General features: G+C 37.6%; 1 protein-coding gene across 3 annotated transcripts in view; it reads right to left on the bottom strand.

The window, feature by feature from the left end:
- The window catches only part of LOC129242443 (protein trachealess), a 63,139-nt gene that overhangs the window by 19,424 nt on the left and 23,475 nt on the right, over positions 1-20,240 (bottom strand). Inside the window, exon 1 of one of the 3 annotated variants that reach the window (XM_054879074.1) lies at positions 328-1,574. The exons of the other annotated variants lie outside the window; for them this stretch is intronic. Coding sequence (XP_054735049.1) covers positions 328-572 — 245 coding nt within the window. The 5' untranslated portion in view covers positions 573-1,574. Of the gene's footprint in view, positions 1-327; positions 1,575-20,240 lie in introns of those variants that run through there. 3 annotated transcript variants of the gene reach the window in all.

The raw sequence follows: 20,240 nt of genomic DNA, 5'->3' as shown, positions 1-20,240 counted from the left end.
ACCCTTTTGTTTGGAAAATCTGAGTCAACATATATGCGCACATATGCACTATTGATGCTCCGGTTATGTTAACACTTTTCGATTAAACCCAATCAAGCGCGAAAGCAGCTTAAGCTGGTTAACATATCTGTGTATGTCAAAATCCTTTTATAATTTCTTTCTAATAATTTTAACGTACTAATTTCCCAGCCGATTACCCGGAATTAACCCAATGTGTATGTATATGCGTGCAGATGTGTCTGGCTGTTGTAATTTCAAGTGAAATCTTTTTGAATTTTCAATTGTTTAAATTTTAACTAAACTTTTAATATAACTTAATCTACTAACCCTGGTTCGATGGGTTGCTGAGAGCCGTGCATTCCCGGCCCGTTTTGATGTTGATTAGACATTTTGCCATATGGCATAGCGCAAAGGTCTTGCGTTGGCATTAGCCATGAGTGAGTAAAGGGTCCGGCCCCCACACCAGGCATACCCAGCGAGCCCATAGTTGGCATGTGATTCCCGGGATGACCGGGCGTAGGCTGCCGCTGGTAGCCAGCATAATCCATGGCAACAGCTTGATAGGGTAACATATCGATTGATTACTTGTCTTAAAGTTTTATTTTGTTTGGTCGACCGAAAGGATTAGAAATATCCCTTTGGCTTATAGATGAACTGTTTAACATGTATTCATGATTCTTCGTTTCTAATTATGTCATCCGGAGTCACTGTGCACTTATAAGCTTGTCAGTATGAGCTCATATTATGATGATTTTATAATTTTTTATTTTTTCATAAATTTTATTTCGCAGCACAACAACTTTTTTTCATTAACAAATTTCGAGTTTATTTTGCTTTATCCTGCTATGCACTATGTACACACACACATATATGTTTTAAGGTATTTAGCACCAAGGTATCATTTACATTATCTTATCTATTCTTTTATCATCCTATTTTTGCGTTTTTTTCACTTTCACATAAACACTGGCACTATTCATACACTGAATCGATTTTCAAAAGTGGCTGTGTTTTCAATTTTCACTGAAAAACTTTTTTCGAAGGAAGAGCAAGGGAGGCGCTTTGTTGCAATGAGGAAACGAGTAAGGGGTTAGCGTTTGGCGTTATTTGTGGCCTTCCGGTTGGCACTTGCGATTTTGTGATTTTGTGTCTGCCGAATTCGGCAAATTCAGATTAGTAATTCCAATTGAATCCTCTGCGTCCGAGTACGGACCGTACGCGACGTGCGTTCAGATGAATTTGAGCTTTTATTGACCGCGTGCCGAACGGGCTACTTGAAGTGCACGTCGCAATACGTTGTACGTTTCGCGCGTACTTAATGGCAACACGTTGCGGTGTGTGCCTTGTCAATAATGATAGCTGCTTTCTATTGTGGTGGTATCGCAGAGTCCAGTGCGTTCGGTGAGGCAGGTGCAGGGATGCTCACGCGTGAGCGTTCAGCAGCGAATGTGATTTGGCTAACAATTGTGGCCAACGATTGCACGTAGTTGGCGGCTAACACTCTGTTGCCAGGGTTGGTTGTCTACTACCACCCGTCACTGCCAAACAACCACTCAATCAATTCATTCTGTGTTGAAAATCTGTTTATGGGCGCACCATTGATACCGTTGCAAAAGAAAGTGGTGCGGAATGGCACAGTTTCGTTAGTATGCGCGTTGGTTCGATACCGAAAACGACAAAAGGAAGTGCACGAGAATAAAACGTACGCAGTACGACTTGGCGACTATACACACAGTGCGTCCGAAGTTGGCGACGAGTACGTGCAGAATAATTCAGCGACACATTCACGTTCAAAATAAAACCAAAAGGCACGAAAATCTGGCCATGCCTAAGGAGGTTAGGCAAACTATGTAGATACATACATACATATGTACTTAGATGTGTAACGCGACGCAGGAAGGCATAATGGCAGTGATATGGTGCGAAGCAGAGCACAGAGCGCGCAGTTCGGATCGAAGAGAACAGAAGAGTCAGTGATAGCGGTGTACGCGATGGCAGAGCGTAACAATTCGGGGGTTGAAATAGAGGTTTTTGTCCCCTCAAATCGACAAGGGCATGCCTCATACACACATAGATATAAATGCTTGTGCCTTCGAATATTTTTCCTTCTGGGTAATGGCCATTGTCTTTTGCTTTAATTTTTTTCTTTATTTTTTCTTTGCATACGCTCATGACTTTTGTGTAAAATATTTATTTATGTTAAGAATGAATTGTAATGGGTTCGGTCTTTCATACAAGTACACACAAAATATACATGTTTTATTGAATAGAAGAGCCACAGTGGCTTTAGTAAGAATAAGAAAGTGGCAGCAGCGCCAGTGTCAACATCAATATCAGCAACAACTGTTAAGCTCAATGTTTACTTGGGCTTCTGTTGGGGTCTTTTATCACCGTTAGTTTGTTGCTGCTCTATTCGTGCCCTATCATATGGGGTTGCCAGTATTTCGTGAAAAAGAGAAGGAAGTCTCAACCGTTTTAGTATTTTAGTATGTATGCATGCTTTCGTGAAAGCTTTCGTGAGAACAAGTATTGAATTGCTGAACGTGAGAAAGGAATTGTGTTGTTCTGCATTTAGCTTACGTAGGTGTATGTGCACACACATGCGAATTCAGATTGCTTATTTGTATGTACGTAAGTATGTATGTAGGTTTGTGGAAAATAGATAGACGTATAAAGTCAGAGCTGTGCATGAGTCGGAATCCGAATATGTGTGGGCGATGTCGTGCACCTGACTAGCTGTTCGGTCATGTACACGTTGTACCAGTAGCATTTTAAGCAGCTGCACGCCCTGCTCGTCATTCCTATTTGAAGAAGTTCCACGTCCGTGCTATTGTATCCTCTTTCACATCTCCTTTCTTTTCCTCATCTTTTCACTCACTTGCCTGCCTGTTTGCGCCAACGAGACAGAACGCCATACTGTGTTTTCTCTCCCTCTCTTTTATTTACTACTCGGATATAGTGCGACACGAAGTTTGTTTTTGCATTATGTTGCTGTGCTGTATCAAGCGCGTAAATGGGCGGGACGTGACTGCCGTTGGTTGGATCTACATTGAGCGCATACGAAATGAGCAATACATCGATATGTGGTCGAGCAGCTGTAGTTGCGTGCTGGTAATCGTCCAGCTTGTTATACATAAGTACGTTTTGGTTTATCTGCAGAAGAACGTGTGGCAACACCGGCTCCCCAATCTGCTCGCCGTGGTCTCCATGTTCCTTGCTCCCTTTGTGCATATGTATGCGTACGCGTTGGGTATTCATATACAAAAAATTGTTTGTAGCATTGCTATCTCGCTCTGGTCACAGTTTGGTCGGCCATACCACGCCCGACAGTGCGACACATTTGCTAATGTTTTGTGCTTGCAGCTACGTAAGCGGCAACTTTTGTCGCTTTGTAGCAACCCTCAGGTTATATACAAGCAACTCAAAGTGGTGTGGGTTGTCACGCACGACAATTATTTGGCTTCTTTCTGCATTTGGGAATGAATTTGTAGTAGTTTAAGTCCTCGTATGCTTTCACAAACGAAAAAGGTTCCAATTTCGGCTCCATTGCATATTGCCATCTCGCTTTCGCTTCCAACTTATTTAATTTGCCACATTGATGTCCATTTAGATTTAATACTATATGAATTTTTGTATACACTCAGAAGCAGTTATACATACGTACTATGTGTATTTCTGATTTACATACGCACATAGTACGAACTGGATAACCGTGACCAATAGGGCATTTTTCAGTGAGCTGAACTATATTGTCTTCTTCATTAAAGGTTTCCATACATTTTTTTCGTAATTTATTGCACTTTCGGGCTATGAACGGCCTGTTTTTTCACGCCACAATGAATTTTGATCTTTTCCAATTTGTGATTATCTTTATTTAATTGTTAATCCTGCATATGTATTTATGAATGTATGTACTTATCGCTTTCTCTTGTAATTAAAGAGAGTATCTACAAAAATTATGAAGTCATGTTTATCGAGAAAGTACTGTAAACATTTATTTATATACATGGATTGGTGGAATATGTTTTAAGCAATGTATGTGAACCTCTGTGGCTATGTATATACATAAATATAGACAAAAATACATACGTATGTACATACGTTCATGAATACATACAGATATAGTGATAGTACACGTTGACGTTGTTTTAACGTTTGGCTTTATTGTTTTGATGGACAAGTTGTGACTGAAATACCAAATAGTATTTGGTACACACTTGCCTACTAATGCTGCAGTATGAAGTCACGGAAAAAAATAGCCTCTTGAATATGCGTTTACTTCATTATGCACAGATATGTACGCCTGTATATGCACATACGAATTCGATTGACTTTTCGGACAGTTCCATATATGCACATATGTATGTATATATATTTAACTTCATAGGTATAATAAATTTCTTTTTCTGACTTCCCAAACCGACAGCTCAACACAATTCGATTGATTTCATTTTAAATATTGCAGTTTTAAATTCCTTGAGTGCTATATTTTAATAAATAACTAATTTTTAAAGTATCTAATATACTGTTTATCCAAACCATTCAAAAGGTTGCAAAATCAAAAACTATGACAAAAATTCAAATTAATAAAAGGAATTTGAAATTTGCCTCTTTAATTGCACTTCTTTGGACAATTTCATTTGGTTCGAATAAGGAAACGTTCGTTCTACGGCAGGTTGGTACCTGCAAAGTCGTTAGTGTTTGACATTGGGTACATTTATATTCGGAATATTTCAATGAGAGGAGTGATGCAATAGTTGCAATGTGTTTTCGAACTTGATATAGCATTTGTAGATGAAATATTTGTTCCACATTCTTAACTCGATGCAAACAACAGATAGCACAACTTGAAAAAGTTGTTGCGTTTCTAAAGTTCCACCAAATGTTTCTGGAAATGAGCTGCGAAATATCTAAGATATATCTCTGGCTAGTGAATATCCTAATTTAAAAGCAGTCCTCCGTAAACATGCACATATTTGGCAGCCTTTTTCACAAACATTTGAAAATACTTGAAAATATTGACATGGGGTGCGATATCTACTGACTGCCACTAATAAAGACTAGTTGGCGAAATATCGGCATTAAAAAAATTTTCTGTATGCAAAGGAACTGAGTGTGACTATGGCTTGTTCGCAGGAAATTTATTTTACAGAATTATTATAGTTCATAAATTTATCTTGAAATGCTCGTGGTCTTTTATCGTCTCTTAAATAATAATCGCTAAGCTCGAAAACTAATATTATTAATATTATATATGTATGTATGTATGTGACGGTGCATGGTCTAAGTATGCGAGTCTTCTCGGAGCTGAATGAAATGGCATATCTCAGGTCTGAGATCAACAAACGTCCAATCTTTATTGCTTCCTCTGTGTTCCCATCCTATATTGCAGCCATACACATTCAAACACACTTACACGCAAGTTTGTGAATGGATATAACTGGAGTGCGGAGACGAGGAGAGTTTTAGTATTTTAAAGTTTCCGATATTTTTATAGTCACTACCTTCGGGTTATAACTTTTTTAATATGAGAAAAATTTCAATAACTGAAAGCATTTAAACACATCATGAAATGAAGCCATTTAAAATCAACTAGAAACTCATTTTAAAAAGCAGATATTTATCAATACAAGCAAATCTTAAATTTATACAATTTTTAAATTATACAGGGTGCATACAGTAGTTGAGGACATGTATATAGGTGGCTATAGCTTCCCGAAACCAACATGTTATAGTTTTCTTTTTGCTCTTTTTCAGATATGCCATGGATGGCTTCGCAACTTCCCTCGAGAATTTAAAAACATGCGGTTATTGCCGCTATTTTTTCAAATCACGCCGATTTAGAAATCTCTTATTTTGTGCAGTGCGCCCCTTCGTTCGTTCATAACCTTCGCCGTGAATTGGGCGAATGAGGCGGCGATGCAGAATCTGTTGCAAGATGCAAAAAAGGAGGTCAGTTTTGACATTGAAATTTTTGCCAGAAGGTCAGAAAGTTAATAAGGACTATAATTTGGGCCTTATGAGATGTTTGCGTGAAGCGATTCGCCAAAAACGGAAAGATTTGTGAGAAAACAAACTCGTGGATTTTCAACCATGATAACGCACCGTCGCACAGTGCCATGATTATTCGTGAATTTTTAACCATCCAACAGCCATCGAATTCAACTGATATGGCTCCTTGCTATTTTTTTCTGTTTGATCGGGCCAAAAAACCTCTAGGGGAACGCGTATTAATAGCCGAAAGTAAGTAATGGAAAAAACGTAGACGAGCCGTGAAGGCTATAATAGAGTTTCAGAAACGTTTCGATAGTTGGATCAAACGCTGGAATAAGTGAGTATCACGAAGACGATGATATCACTTTTAAGTAATAAACTTGTACAATATTTTGAATCATCTGAATATATTCCGGGAATTTTTTGATGAAGGGTAGTACTTATCTTATTTGAATTTATTAAAAAAGGGAAAACGTTTGATATATTGATTATTTCGATTTCTTCAAACAGCAATTACTTTATGATAGGGGATGTTAAAAAAAAATTATTGGGGACCACAATTAAAAAAAGTTGTATCATTTGGTGTTTCATGCGTGGACATTCGAACCTACGCATCCTTTTTCATGGCAGAAATACACTCGGAGGTTTGCCATTGCCTACCGAGGGGCGACCGCTATAAGAAAAATGTTTTTCTTCATTTTGGTGTTCCACCGAGATTCGAACCTACGTTCTCTCTGAATTCCGAATGGTAGTCACGCACCAACCCATTCGGCTACGGCGGCCGCCGTGTTTAAAAACAAATTTTTCGTTGCATGAACCTCTCGGACGATGTGCCTGATTGTTTAAAATCTATTACAGTACATAATTATTGCTTTTAGCAACTTAGTTTTCCTATCGTATTCAATTAATTGCATATAGCTTCTGCTCAAATATGAACGAGACGTTATCAATAAAACGGTCCGCGGATGACATATGGCAAAAATAAATTTTTTGTTTTTTGGTAGGACTGTTATAAGCTTACATGGCAAATTTCAGCGTGATATGTCATATAGTTTGTTTTCTGTGCTACTGTAAACAAGTCAAGCCATCAGATTTCCTAAGTGACCCCAGCTTTGCAGTTGGGTCGCTTTTCAGGATCTTAACCAATTTTGCCGTGTCACTCAGATATTTAATACCGCTGCAGAATTCCCTTAAGAAGCTCTTTTCGATTCCCGAATAAGCTTCTTGTAGTTTTTCTGAACATCACGTATCGCTCCCAGTCCCAAATTAGCCTTGAGGGGCCGGTTTAGAAGTTTTCTCGACTCACGCCTCAAGGTCGTGTTGGACGAGGAGAGGTCAAGACATTCAGTTAAGGCAGTGTTGAGGTTCTCAACAGCTGCCTTAACACCCTGTTCTTTCCGGAGTCTTCGTGGCGCCACGTCAAGTTTTTTAATAGGGTTTGATAGGGTGAGATCAATCACCTCCTGCCTTCTAGTAATTAAAAACGTAGGCTGGCTGCCCTTTTTGTGTACCTTTAGGCAAGAGAAAGCGATAAAATCGAACAGCCGAGAGCCACGTCCCATGCATTTGCTGCTGCTCCAGATTGCATGCTGGGCATTAGCATCGTAACAGAGAACAAGGCCCAGATTGTGCCGCTCACAGAATCTCACGAGACCGATGGCCCGCGCCTACCCTTATAGCACACCTCAGCCGCTACCAAGTCTTCGCAACAGAATTGCTCAAGATCCATTACAGGGAGATGGGATGATACTATAAGATCGGTCCTGGGTCTACTCGAACTCCTGTCATATAATAACGTAACCCCTTTCAACGCGCTAAAGCCACAGAGGTGGCCCCTAAAGAACCAGGGCTCTTGCACTGTTGTTATGTGGGGTAATGTGTACACATGGGTAAGCCTTCTACTTAGTAGTGCGGTAGCGGCTTTGGAATGCCGCAAGTTAATTTGTGTCACCGTCAAAGGCCGTTAGTTACAAGAATCGTCCGCGCCAATCATCTAGAAAAGGCGTGGACGTGCTTCAGGACCGGAGGCAATAACCTGACGTATCAGCCGACTTTTGCAGTATTTGATTTCTCCATCCATTAGCTGATGGTCAGGCTCCAGCTTACCGATCACAGCCACAGGTCCTGCCCCTGCCGCCCAAGCGGGTGGATTGCCACTTGTGTGGGTTCCACCTGGAGTTTTAGTCCTATTGTTGTCCATTACCGATGAAGGTTTTATTTCGGGACTCCTCCCTAGCCAGTTTGGTTCGTGGATGACACCCTGATTCTATGCCAACTTTGAGTCATCACACGAGTGTTGAACAAAACTCATCAGGGAAGGCCACTCGTGTGATGCCAGGGTTTCCCTATCTACCATCTGGGATGCGCCCGATGAGATATCAGGCAACTCCTAACTATATTAGTTTGTAAAATAATTTTCCCGTTGACTAAAATAAATGAAAATTAAAATAAGTTCTATGGAGATCCAAAAGCTTTTATTGCAATCAAGTTTTGTAATAAACAAGGTTTTACTTTTTCGATTCGATATTTAGAATTTTTCGGGATCCCGAGATTAATATAAGCTAATCCCGGAATTTCTGCAAAACACCGGCATCACAAGACTTTAGAATTATAGGATTTGCATTAATTATATCCTAATGCCCATAGTATGTACATCCTTATATGAAGAGGGATTTCTAGTTAGATACCAAAACTATTGGTGAAACTGAGAATTGTGATTTGTGAATCCTTTTTCTTGTGAAAATTAAAAGAAAAACATTATCACTAGCTGAGGTACAAAACAGCAATTTCTCTAAATATTTTCCTGCAAGACCTTTTCTTTCCTGCTTTCGAGAAAAGTCTTCCGGAAGGTACAAAGGATGCCACGACAACTAAATATATACGTGAAATTTTACAAAAGGACGATGAAGAAAGTTATATTTTTACCATTTCTCTGAAGGATTTACGTTTAAATTTATCTTTGGCATATCAAGGGACTGAGAAAGCTAAAAAATTTGAGAAATAAATATTTCAAAAAGTTTAAGTTTTCTCATTCTATCACAGATAAAGATAAATATCTACATTTCTCTAGAGACTTATATCTTTGAATAGGGATTATTATGTTTTCAGGTTCGAATCGGACATAGTTCCTTCCGGCGATATGTTAGATCCAGGAAATCATGCTCAAGTATTCCTTCGGTTGTCTTCTATAACGAAACTCAAGCACATACTTCTAGAGATGCAGCCAATCTTTTTGCAGATTTTTTCTGTTCAAATTTTCAAGTAGACTCTGATTTAATTCATGAGTTTCACGCGAACATGAATTCCTCAATCAATATTGGCTCGTTAACTTTTATGCTTCTTGATATTGAAGATGGAATTCGGCAACTCAAAACATCAGCAAAATCTGATGTAGATGGGCTAGCTTCGTATCTTCTTAAAAACTGCTCTGCAATCGCCTATCCACTTTTGTTAATGTTTAACAAATCCCTTGAACGAGGAGAATTCATAGATGGCTGGAAAGTAACAACCATTAATCCAGTATTCAAAAGTGGAAATAAAAACAATATTGCCAAATTATCCACGGTTTCAAAATTATTTGAAGTAATAGTGAAAGAAAAAATTTATTTCGCAGTTAATCGTTATATTTCAGCAGACCAACACGGCTTCATGAAAGGTAGATCTACTGTTTCAAATCTTGCTGAGTTCTCTGAATATTGAATATCATCGTTTAAAAAAGAAAACTCAAGTTGATGCTGTTAACACAGACTTTTCAAAAGCATTTGATAAGGTTAATCATAGGGTTTTCATTTCTAAATTCAGTGCTGTAGGATTCCATTCCACTCTTTTAAAATGGATTAAATCCTATTTCTTCTCTCGGAAATGTGTTGTTAATGTTGATGGAGCGTCATCTATTTCTTTTATTGCGTCCTCTGGACTTTTTATTAATGGCATTTCTAGTTGTTTTAATAACGCAAATTTTCTCTTATATGCCAATGATTTAAAGATATACTCGGGGATTGCAAGTACAGTGGATTCTTTAAACCTTCAAACTGATTTAGATAACGTTGTTGCTTGGTGTAAAAGAAACAGGTTAGATTTAAATATAAGCAAGTGTTTTTATATTTCTTATTCTAAATCTTGTTCTCTTAAACCCACTTCCTACCACATTTGTGGTTCTAGTTTATCTAATCGAAGTGAAATTTCTGATCTTGGTGTGGTATTTGATTCTAAGCTCTCTTTTCAAAAACATTTAAATCACACCATTTCAAAGTTTTATTCCGTACTTGCATTTATTCGACGTTTTAGTTCCGATTTGGTTGATCCATATGCTGTAAAGTTATTATATACGTCTCTGGTGCGTTCGAAGTTGGAATACGCCGTCTTTATTTGGAGACCATATTATGCGAGTCATATTAGTAGGCTTGAACGTGTCCAGAAAGCTTTTGTGTGTTATGCTTTGCGTTCTTTAAATTTCACTGATCCAATTCCATCCTGTAAAAGTCGGTGCTTGCTCATAAATCTAAAATCACTAGATATTAGACGGACTATTCTCTCCATTACTTTCCTTTTCGATTTGATAAATGGGGTTATTGACTCCCCATCGCTACTCGAGGAAATCAATTTCAATATTCCTCAGCGAAGTTTACAGATTCATGATTTTTTCTGGTTAGGGATGGTAAGAACTAATTATGCTTCCAATGTTCCGATTTCTAGAACTCTGAATTCGGTTTCTAATCATACTGGTCTGGATTTTTTTTCCACAAAGAATCACTTAAAATTGGTTTTAAATAAATTGTTGAACTTAGTACACTGTCTTAGTATTTCTAATAATCTTCCTCTGTAAATTATAAGAAATGTTATCTTTTTCTTTCACTCATTACAATGAAACGAGTTAATTACAAGTTTAATTTTACTTTGATTAATTTATTTAGCATAATCTGTTTTCATAGTCTGTAAGAAATATTGTATTTTTTAGACTATTAATTAATTAAATAAAAAAATAAATAAATTGGATATTTCACAATTGAGGTATTTCCCTTCATCAATATTACGATTCCCTTTTTCGAAGCATTTCCGAGCGGAAGATGTTGGAGGCATTGTAAAATCGCAACTTTTCAAAACCATTACAAGGAAAGTTATCACGAAAAAAGGGCAAATTGAAATTAACATCCCAACTTTCGCATGATGGAATTAATTTATGATGAATGATAGTTATGGCGTTGTCATACAGTAACTACTGCAATAAAATATCGATACCAAATACCAAACTCGAAAAAACATGGGATAACAAAATTACACTTAACTTGTCCGTATTTACTGTTAGTAGCGAAAACCATAACAATTCCATTGAGCTTTTGGATAATATATTATTTCCTACCAAGCACTGATCGGAATGGAGGATTTTCAACTTGGCACAATATGATCGTGACTTAGTACGCAAACAACAGTGCAATGTTAATGATTTGATAACGAATAGCTTTTGCTTCAAGACCACAAATTCCAACAACTAATGCCGCAGATGTGGTATGCTCTTCCTCGAAAAATATTCTTTATCAATTTGATATGGGCTCATATTTGGTCGAAAATGGGGTTGCTTTGGTTCTTACTTCATGCGGGATAGCGGATACGCTGTTAAGTGGTGAAGGAGCAGCAAATTATCACGCGAAAACTCTCTCTTTGGTACCTGCATCACCACCAGCTGATGAGCTAAATGTTTACCTCAAAGCATCGCATCTCTTGGACAAGTTGTAAAAGTTGCATTTGCAAAACAGCTGTTGAGCATTCGTGAAGGTAAATTATCTGCTCAGACTACCGCAAAATGTATTTCATTTCCTTTGACCTTCTATGTAGTTGAGTAAACTCATTCTGAAAGTTTTGCCACAAATAACCACCAACTATACACATAAATTGCATTGCAGCAAAAATGCGATGCTATTACCTTTAAATCGTCCGATAGCGACGAAGCTGTCGCGTAATGCGGACGAAGTTGTAAATTATCTTATGGAGTTTTTGAACTCGTTGGATCTTCCTGGTGCATCACCGGGTAAATTGTCACTCAAAGTAGGTGTGAGAATTATATCCTTGCGGAAGAAAATATGCCGAATGTTACAGAGGCAAGTATTCTTAAGGGAAAGTTGAAATGAGCAGATGGACCTATTCCACGTATTCCCTTTATCCCATATCAGGGCACGCTGACCCGAGCTAAATAAAATATATGTAACATAATAAGCGACAGATACCATAAAGCAGATGTACTTATGAAGTAAACAATTAAGAAACAAAACAAAATTATATGTTTTAAAATAAATTAAAATTAAGTTAAATTCTTTTCTTGTTCTTCTTTATTAATACGACGATCGAACGACATTTACTTGTTGACTGTCGATGTATGAAAATAAATGAGGCCTAGTTATGGCATGTACTCTTTTCAATTTTTAATCTGAAATAGAAGAAACATCTTTGATCTCTTTTATGGTGACATACCTATTCCTAAATGAGAAAAATGTTCCTTCGTCCTTCTTTAACTCCATTCCATACACTCTTGTGGTTTCAGACAAATCTACTAATAAGATACCTTTAACCATCTAGTGAATTTTGATAAATTTTATCTAATTTTGAGTACTTCAAATATCATACGCGACAAACTTTAAAGGCTTCCGAAACTTCATATGATGTAAACGGTTAAGTCTACATTTTCAGAAATATAAAGGGTCGTTAAATTTCAAGGGCGGATGTTGAATGTGAACCACACCTCAACGTCAACGACACCGTTGGACTTCTTTCTTTGGGATTATTTGAAAGAAAAGGTGTACGTCGATAAGCTAGCAACAATTCAAGAGCTAAAGGATGAGATAATTTGGCACATTAACGGCATAGAACCTCAATTATGCCTCAGCGTCATCGAAAATGTGTACCATCGGATGGAGGTGTGCCGCCGAGGCCGCGGCAGCCATTTGGACGATATTTTGTTCCATACACAAGTGAGCCATACCAATATTATCGTAATAAAGAGAAATGACAATAGTTTCCTAAAACAATTGTATTTTATTCAAAAACAACACTGGCCCTTGAAACTTAACCACCCTTTAGATAAGGAACTAATTGCATTTGGTGGTCTTTGGAGGTGCGCCGCCGAGGCCGCGGCGGCCATTTGACCGATATTTTGTTCCAACACCGGCGCTTTAAACTTAACCACCCTTTATATATGCATATATATGCACATAATTGGCGCGTACACCCTTTTTGAGTGTTTGGCAGAGCTCCTCCTCCTATTTGTGGTGTGCCTCTTAATGTTGTTCCACAAATGGAGGGGCTACAGTTTTAAGCCGACTCTGAACGGCAGATATTTTTTATGAGGAGCTTTTTCATGGCAGAAATACACTCGGAGGTTTGCGATTGCCGAGGGCGAGCGCTATTAGAAAAATGTTTTTCTTAATTTTGGTGTTTCTCGAGATTCGAACCTACGTTCTCTCTGTGAATTCCGAATGGTAGTGGCTCACTGATCCTCAATACTGATTAAGATTACTCTGTTCCTGTGACGTCATTCGATACCCTTTGCTACGCTCTGATTCACAACAGTTTTGTCAATGCAGTAACCCATTTGCGAGTAGCAATTTTACATTTACCTATGCATTACCCTGCGTGAATAAGCGGCCGCCCTTGCCCAATGAGTAGATAGTGATCGCTTTTCGGTAGGCATCGGTAAACTGCCGAGTATATTTCTGTCTTAAGAAAGCTCCTCATAAAAAACATCGGCCATGCGGAGGCGGCATAGGTCCCTCCTTTTGTGGAAATACATCAAGACGCACGTCACAAATAGGAGGGGAAGCTCGGCCAAAAACCCAATGAAGGGTGCAAGCACCTTTTATAAAAAAAATTTACAAAAAAGTCCATTCAAAAAATTGTGAAAATAACTTTGGCTGTTACGTCGTCAGGGATTTTAGCAGAGAGAGAGGTGAATGAAATGAAAACCAAATGTATAAAGTGAGGTTAGTTGAATACAATCAGTCATTGTTCAGACGGCAATGCAGTAACAGTAATAGCTGCGTTGATTTTTTCTTATTTCACCAAAACAATCTCAGTGTTTGCCGACCTCTCTTGTAAACAAACCGCCGTCACATTCCCTTTTACCTGCGCAAATCATTAATATCGCTGAGAGTCGGTTAACGATCTAATGTTGGCCACACCTCATTTGGATTTACGGTTAGCGTGTAATTGCAAGAACACACCAGCCAGATCGCCTTCTCTGGTTCTGCTTCTGGAGATCCATCGTCAAATAGATAGAATTTGTTTAAACTTTAAATTCGATATAATTGAAAACAATGTGCGAAATACAGTAAAGTTGACACAGGCAAGTTGAATTTTGTGTACTTCTACTTTATGCACTTACTTTCTTAGGACTTTTTTACATCACTATAAGTTTTGTACAAATTAGGTTCAGAAGCGGCTTGGAAGAACTTACTGATGCATGCCAAGTAAAGCTAGGATATGCTAAATGCCAGACCAGGTGTGTATACCGGTGAGATACATTTTCAAATTAAATAACAAAACTAGCAACACGTTTGGTCTTTAAGGATATTTTACTCAATATACACGTCTGCTTGGACCTCACCAACCAACATTGAAATCAAAATATGGTTTTAAATGCGAAGGAAAATTAATTCTTTGTCTATCTTTCTTGGGTGTGTTGACTACCTTTGGCTTAGCGATGTTTGTTTCATCTCTATTTCGAACGTTGGGCTAGTTTTTAATTATCGTTTCTTGTGGTGCCATCGCGTTGGTAATGTTAATGGTAATGGTTGTACGGGTTAGGCTAAGGCCTTTAAGCACTGCGACCAGATGGCTCTATTGTGCGCCCCTAATTACTTAATTATAATTGCTCCCACATTCGGGATCTGCGTTACCGGAACGATCCGGACAATGATCAATAGCCACTTACATATAACTAATTCACCAAACGGACCCGCCCATAAAAAAATTTGCGAACAAAGAAAAGCGGCAATAAACACGCTTAAAACAAAGAAAGCTCCCGGCTATGATTTCATCACAAAAGTCACTCAATGCTACAGGGTGGGCCATATAGCGTTTGCTTTTTGAAATGACATGTCAAATGTGTTCATAATTTACTTAAAGGTTTGACATTTACGAAATGGGACGCTATACGCTTGAACAAAATTGGGAAATATTGAAAACCTATTTCCAAAGTGGTGAGTCTTCTTCTTCTTTTTTACTGATTATCACATCGGTGGCTACGTCAATAAGCAAAATTGTCGGATTTTGGGCTCAGAAAATCCACACGTTACTGTAGAGAATCAAATGCATCCACAACGAGTCACTGCTTGGTGCGGTTTTTGGTCTGGCGGCATCATCGGGCCATTTTTTTTCGAAAATGAGCGAGGAGCCGCGTTTACAGTAAATGGCGAGCGTTACCGTGACATGCTCAACGAGTTGTTTCCAAAAATTGAAGAGGATGACATAGACGACATTTGGTTTCAACAGGACGGTGCAACTTCTCACACTGCCAAAGTTACACTTGAACTTTTGGCTACCGTTTTTGAAAACCGAATAATCAGCCGAAATTCCGATATCAATTTGCCGCCTCGGAGCTGTGATTTAAGCCCGTTGGACTATTTTTTGTGGGGAGCCGTTAAGGACAAATGATATGCGAACCATCCAGAGACGATTGATGCTTTAAAACACGAAATTGAAGTTGAAATTGGAGCCCAAACAATCAAAAATATGCTTAAAAATTGGGTTGATCGAATTACCTACTGTAAAGCCAGTCGTGGCAGTCATTTGAGCGATATTATTTTTCATTCATAAATGACAATGTTCAATCTTCAAAATAAAAAAAAAAGTTTGAGAAAATATTTCTTAGTTTTTTTTTATGGGCGATTCAAAAAGCAAATTTTACATGGCCCACCCTATATCATGTTAACTGGCTTTGTTCCCCCCAATGAAAAGTCGCATAAATAAAAATGATCCCTAAGCCCGGAAAAAGTGCCGGGAAAGAGGAATCTTACCGCCCCATCAGCTTATTGCCCATTGCCTCTAAAGTTATCTCAAAAGAATGATGCCCATAACTGAAAACCGAAAATTAATCCCAAAGTTTTGTCAATTCGGCTTCAGAAAGACACACTGTGCCATCGGACAGGTACGCAGGTTGGTAAATAGTATTCATAAAGCTTTTAAGTAGAAAAAGTCTTGCACAGCCGAATTTCTCGACATACTCTAAGCCTTTGATCGCGTTTGGCATGACGGATTGCTATGCAAAATAAAAGGCATTCTACCATAAATTATTACACTTCTATCAAGTCCTACCTCAAAGACTGACATTTCTTTGTTAAGCAAAATGAAGAACACTCTGAACTCTGTGAAAGTTTAGCTGGTGTCCCAGGGCAGTATAATGGGCCCAATCCTATACTAGCTCTACACGCACGATTTATCAGATACTGAGGCAACTACTCGTATTGTCGGAACTTTTGCAGATGACACCGCTGTTCTCGCAATTAACTCTAATCTCCAGAAGGCTTCACTTAAACTCCAAAATGGACGTGATAATTTAACTCAATGGTTGAAAGACTCTAAAATAAAAGCTAACGAGACAAAATCTACTTGATTTACCTTTACACTCAAACGAAACACTTGTCCACCCGGTAAACTCAATAATGTAATCATTCCCCAAATTGGAGTTAAACTTCGAATTTTGTGAGGCTTTCGAAATTTTGAAATATGAAAATTATAAACCAGAAAAAAAAAATGAATGTGCTTATGTCAAATTTGATGGCGGACCTCTGGAATTATTATAGTATCGGTTGTTATTTCGTGCGTTTGAGTATTTTTTGTTTTTGTTATTTTGACCCGGAGAGGTGATGGGAAAGTAGAAATTTATCATACTTTCTCTGCTTTTATTGTAGGAATAAAAATTTGATTATATATGTAATTCATTAGAAATACTGCGTGTATCGGTAGGGGGATGTTGGTAAGAGTTAATACTTTAGTAGGGTGTTATTTTCAAGACCCACACCTACTCGCCATTGGTGAATCACTAAGCGGCAAGATTTTGTTGCGCATAAATAAGAATTAATACTTTTCGCTAAGGCCAATTTGTAAGTGGATATTTCAACAGTAGGTATCTACGGTTGTAAGCTGTTAATACAATCTTACACTTTTGCGTACATATGTATATACACATGTAGCAAATGCACATAATATTTTTGCTTCAATTGATTGCAATATATTTCTAGAAAATAGTACTCGTTTGATGAGCTGTGCCTTGAAGAGATGCTTTCCCTGGTAGATGCGACCAGAGTAGTTGACAATGCAGAATGTCAGACGTCAGCCGCTATCGACGCGTTCATGTCTGCTCACTTTTAAATAAGCAGTCACGAGATAAATCCAATTAGTCTGATATTTGTACTTTTTCTACTGTGATTCGCATTAAAAACTTTGTGTCCAGTTGCTAGTGTTACAACGACTGCAGTGTTGTTGCGGTTGTTTGCTGTTGACAATATCGATATTTTGTTGTTGTCATTATTGGCATTGTTCAACTTAAACGATGTGCCGAGAACGGCAGCGCACAAAGGACATCCCGCTTAGATGATACCTAAACCGCAAAGACGTCAACCAACGGCCGCGACGAAATGACGATGGGCCAATAATTTTATGATAACAAATTCAGCTGAGAGCAATAAAAATGCAGACACCGATGCAAAACACATATAGAATAATGGGCAAGGGGAGATGAAAACATCCGTTGAAAATGGATCGTAGAGTACACTGGATTTACTGTAATCACTTTAAGGAGAATTTTTTTTATACATATTTACGACAATTTAGGATTTCATCTACCAACTTTTTTCATCTGCTACTTTTTAATTAATAGAAATCTCGTTTTTGATAATATTTTTACAGATGGAAATAAAGGATTTGAAAATGAAACACTTGTGTTCGCGCTAGGGGACTCTTCAAATATATGTACACACATATATGTACATATCGCACCCTAAATACAAAAGGGTCACAACTCAAAATTTTCCAAAACTGAGTTTTTTGCATAAATTAATTCAGAGTACACATTTCTAACTGCTGCAAATATTTCGTTCACATAACTATCTTCTTTAACTGGAAAAATACAGTTATGTCTCTTTTTATGTCAAGTGTGTTGCTTTTGCACGATCAACTAAAGAGAATTATTTTGAGTTGCGTTAATGGACTCATGAGCAGCTGATTACTCTTATTACACATAAAGAGTTTTATTTTGAGTTCTGCCTCTATAACTGTAAAAAGTTATAAATTTCGTGGTATATTATTTTGCATTGTGCCTCTTTAGTTGTGAAAAGTGAGTTCAATTAACAGTATTATTTATGTATGTGCCTTTTTTGATTAAATAATCATGAGCGTCGTAAGTTGTATAATTTTTTTTATTTTAAAGTGGAAAAAAGAATTAAATTTTAATGATATTGGTATTAGGCTTTTGTTTGTTTACTTATTTTGCATGCCTTTTGTAAAATCTTAAATAATTTGCAATACAAAATTGAATTTTTAGTTGTGACCCCTTTGATGAAAATGTCTTGCCCAAATCTTGAACATTACTCAAGCACAATGGAAACTGATTGTAGTGTGCTTTGTTACAATGATGATAGTAGTACTAATGCATTTAGTGACTCAGGGAGTGAATTTTGTGCGTCCGGAAAAAGCAGCACCTGGGAAGAATACTCAGAAGAAGAAGATATAAAAAGATTAAGTAGGACGAGAACACGTTCTAGATATACATATCAAAACAAGAAACAACAGAAACAAAAATCTTTAAGAAACTCTGGAGCCTCTTATACATCACTTTCCAAGTCGAAAAAAGAAGTAAATGCCAGATGTATAAGGCCGCCCTGCGGAGCAAAGTGCCAACTTCGATGCAATGAACTAATTTCCGAATCGATGCGCCTTGAAATATTTAAAAAATATTGGGGTTGCAGTGACTTGCAGAGACAGAGAGAGTTTATAGGCAGGCATATGAAAGAAATTAAACCAAAATACAGATACACCTGTACAGATGGGCTTCGCAAACTTAATAATGCTTTTTTCTTTGAGCTCAACTCAAAGCCTATTAGAGTGTGTAAGACTTTTTTTAAAGCAACCCTTGACGTAAATGACAAAGTTATACGAACAGTTGTAAAAAAGAAGGACGAACGTGGTTTCATTGAGCTGGATCTTCGTGGAAAGCATGATAATCATATTACAGTAGCCCCAGAAATCAAAAACAGTATGAGAGAATTTATTCAAAATATTCCAAGCATCGAGTCGCATTATTTACGTGCTAAAACTTGTCGCAAGTTCATTGAAAGCAGTAAAAGTATAGCAGATCTATGCCACGACTACAAAGAATCTCGTGAAGCTGAAAATTTGGAGTTTGGGAGTAAAATTATGTTTTATCGAATATTCAGCACAGAATTCAACATTGCTTTTTTCAAACCAAAGAAAGATCAATGCGATCTTTGCGACTCTTTCCTAAATGCTAATGAAAATGGAAAAAGAGATTTGGTGCAAGCTTACAACACACACCTCGAAGAAAAGGAGCTATGCAGAACCGAAAAAGATATAGATAAGAAAAAAAACAATGTTGCTGTGTATGACTTACAGGCTGTTTTACCATTGCCAAAAGGCTTTAGCTCCTGTTTTTACTACAAAAGTAAAATTAACTGTTACAATTTTACTGTAAGTGACCTCAGTGCCAAATATGTAGAATGTTTTTTTTGGACTGAAGTACAAGGAAAACGTGGGAGTAATGAGATCGGCACCTGTGTGCTTTTATATATCGAAAATCTGGTACAAAAGGCAAGCAATTCTCAAGACTTAGATCTAATTTTTTATTCTGATAACTGCTGTGGACAGCAAAAAAATAAATACATTTTTTCAATGTATGCATATGCTGTACATAAGTATAATCTGAAAAGTATTACGCATAAATACCTTATTAAAGGTCACTCTCAAAATGAAGGAGACAATGTGCATAGCGTTATTGAAAAGCAAGTAGAAAGGCATTTAAGTAGTAATCCCATTTATACGCCAGACCAATATACAAGTCTAATAGCAACTGCAAAAAAGACTGGCCCCCCATATAAAGTTCGAGAATTGTCATATGAAGCGTTTTATGATTTAAAGGCTCTTCAAGAAGAGTGGGGTCAGAATTTTTCTACAAATAAAGACAATCAGAAAGTGATATGGCGTGATATTAAAGTTCTCCAAGTCAATAAAGAAAACCCACATTC

This window comes from Anastrepha obliqua, chromosome 3 (assembly GCF_027943255.1).
Source record: "Anastrepha obliqua isolate idAnaObli1 chromosome 3, idAnaObli1_1.0, whole genome shotgun sequence".
Taxonomy (NCBI): Eukaryota; Metazoa; Arthropoda; class Insecta; order Diptera; family Tephritidae; genus Anastrepha; species Anastrepha obliqua.
Note: the sequence above shows the minus strand (reverse complement) of the source record. Positions and strands in the feature narration are given on the sequence as shown.